At 34.1% G+C, this 740-nt stretch overlaps 1 protein-coding gene across 1 annotated transcript in view; it reads left to right on the top strand.

Moving 5' to 3' along the window:
• SYNE1 (spectrin repeat containing nuclear envelope protein 1) overlaps nucleotides 1-740 on the top strand; it is a 522,133-nt gene that overhangs the window by 427,430 nt on the left and 93,963 nt on the right. Inside the window, 1 exon segment of the mRNA XM_025205597.1 lies at nucleotides 659-739. Within this exon segment, the coding sequence (XP_025061382.1) occupies nucleotides 659-739 (81 nt within the window).

A 740-nucleotide genomic window follows, 5' to 3' on the forward strand; every position in this document is an offset into this window, starting at 1 on the left:
AAAATGGATTTTTTACTTGGTTTATTTTAATAAATGAAGAACCAAGTTTTAGTTAAATTTGATAAACCAAAAGCTGAAATTGACTAAGTCTTTAAGAAAAACTGCTCAGTTGTTTACCAAAAGGAAACAGATTTGTCTCCAAAATCCATTCAGAAATCACCTACCAAGCAAAGAGAGCAAAGGTGTAGAAAATCATTGACACAGACTGAATCATCAGCCATCAACAAGTAAGAGAGAGGACACAGTGTAAAATATTGGACTCTTAGCAAACCTGATCCAGAATGTAGTGGAATTAAAGCTCAGATTTGGCAGCCTCTTAGAATTTAGCAGTGGAGTCTTGATAGGTTTATCCAGTTACTACTTAATATGACAGTGGGAAATGGAAGTCAGAGACAAAGTTGCAGTAAACCATAATCAAATAACTATTTAAAAACCCCATATATTGTACTTGCATCATACTTGTACACTATATATATAATTTATGTACTATGCATCCAAAAAACCTTCATACTTTTATAGACCTCCAGGAAAGAATGATTTAATATTGCAGAATAATGAAGGCAGAGAAGGCTACAGCAGAAATATTATAGAAAAGCAAGTTGTTTATATGCATTCCCTTGACAGAGCATCACTGATACTAAGTTTTCTACCTTTACAGCTCCAGATGGACAAACTTCCTTCTCGTCATGCTATCATTGAAGTCATGAGTTGGATTTCTCTGATGGAAAACATCATTCAGC

The sequence above is a fragment of the Alligator sinensis genome, unplaced genomic scaffold, assembly GCF_000455745.1.
Source record: "Alligator sinensis unplaced genomic scaffold, ASM45574v1 scaffold1177_1, whole genome shotgun sequence".
NCBI classification, from domain to species: domain Eukaryota; kingdom Metazoa; phylum Chordata; order Crocodylia; family Alligatoridae; genus Alligator; species Alligator sinensis.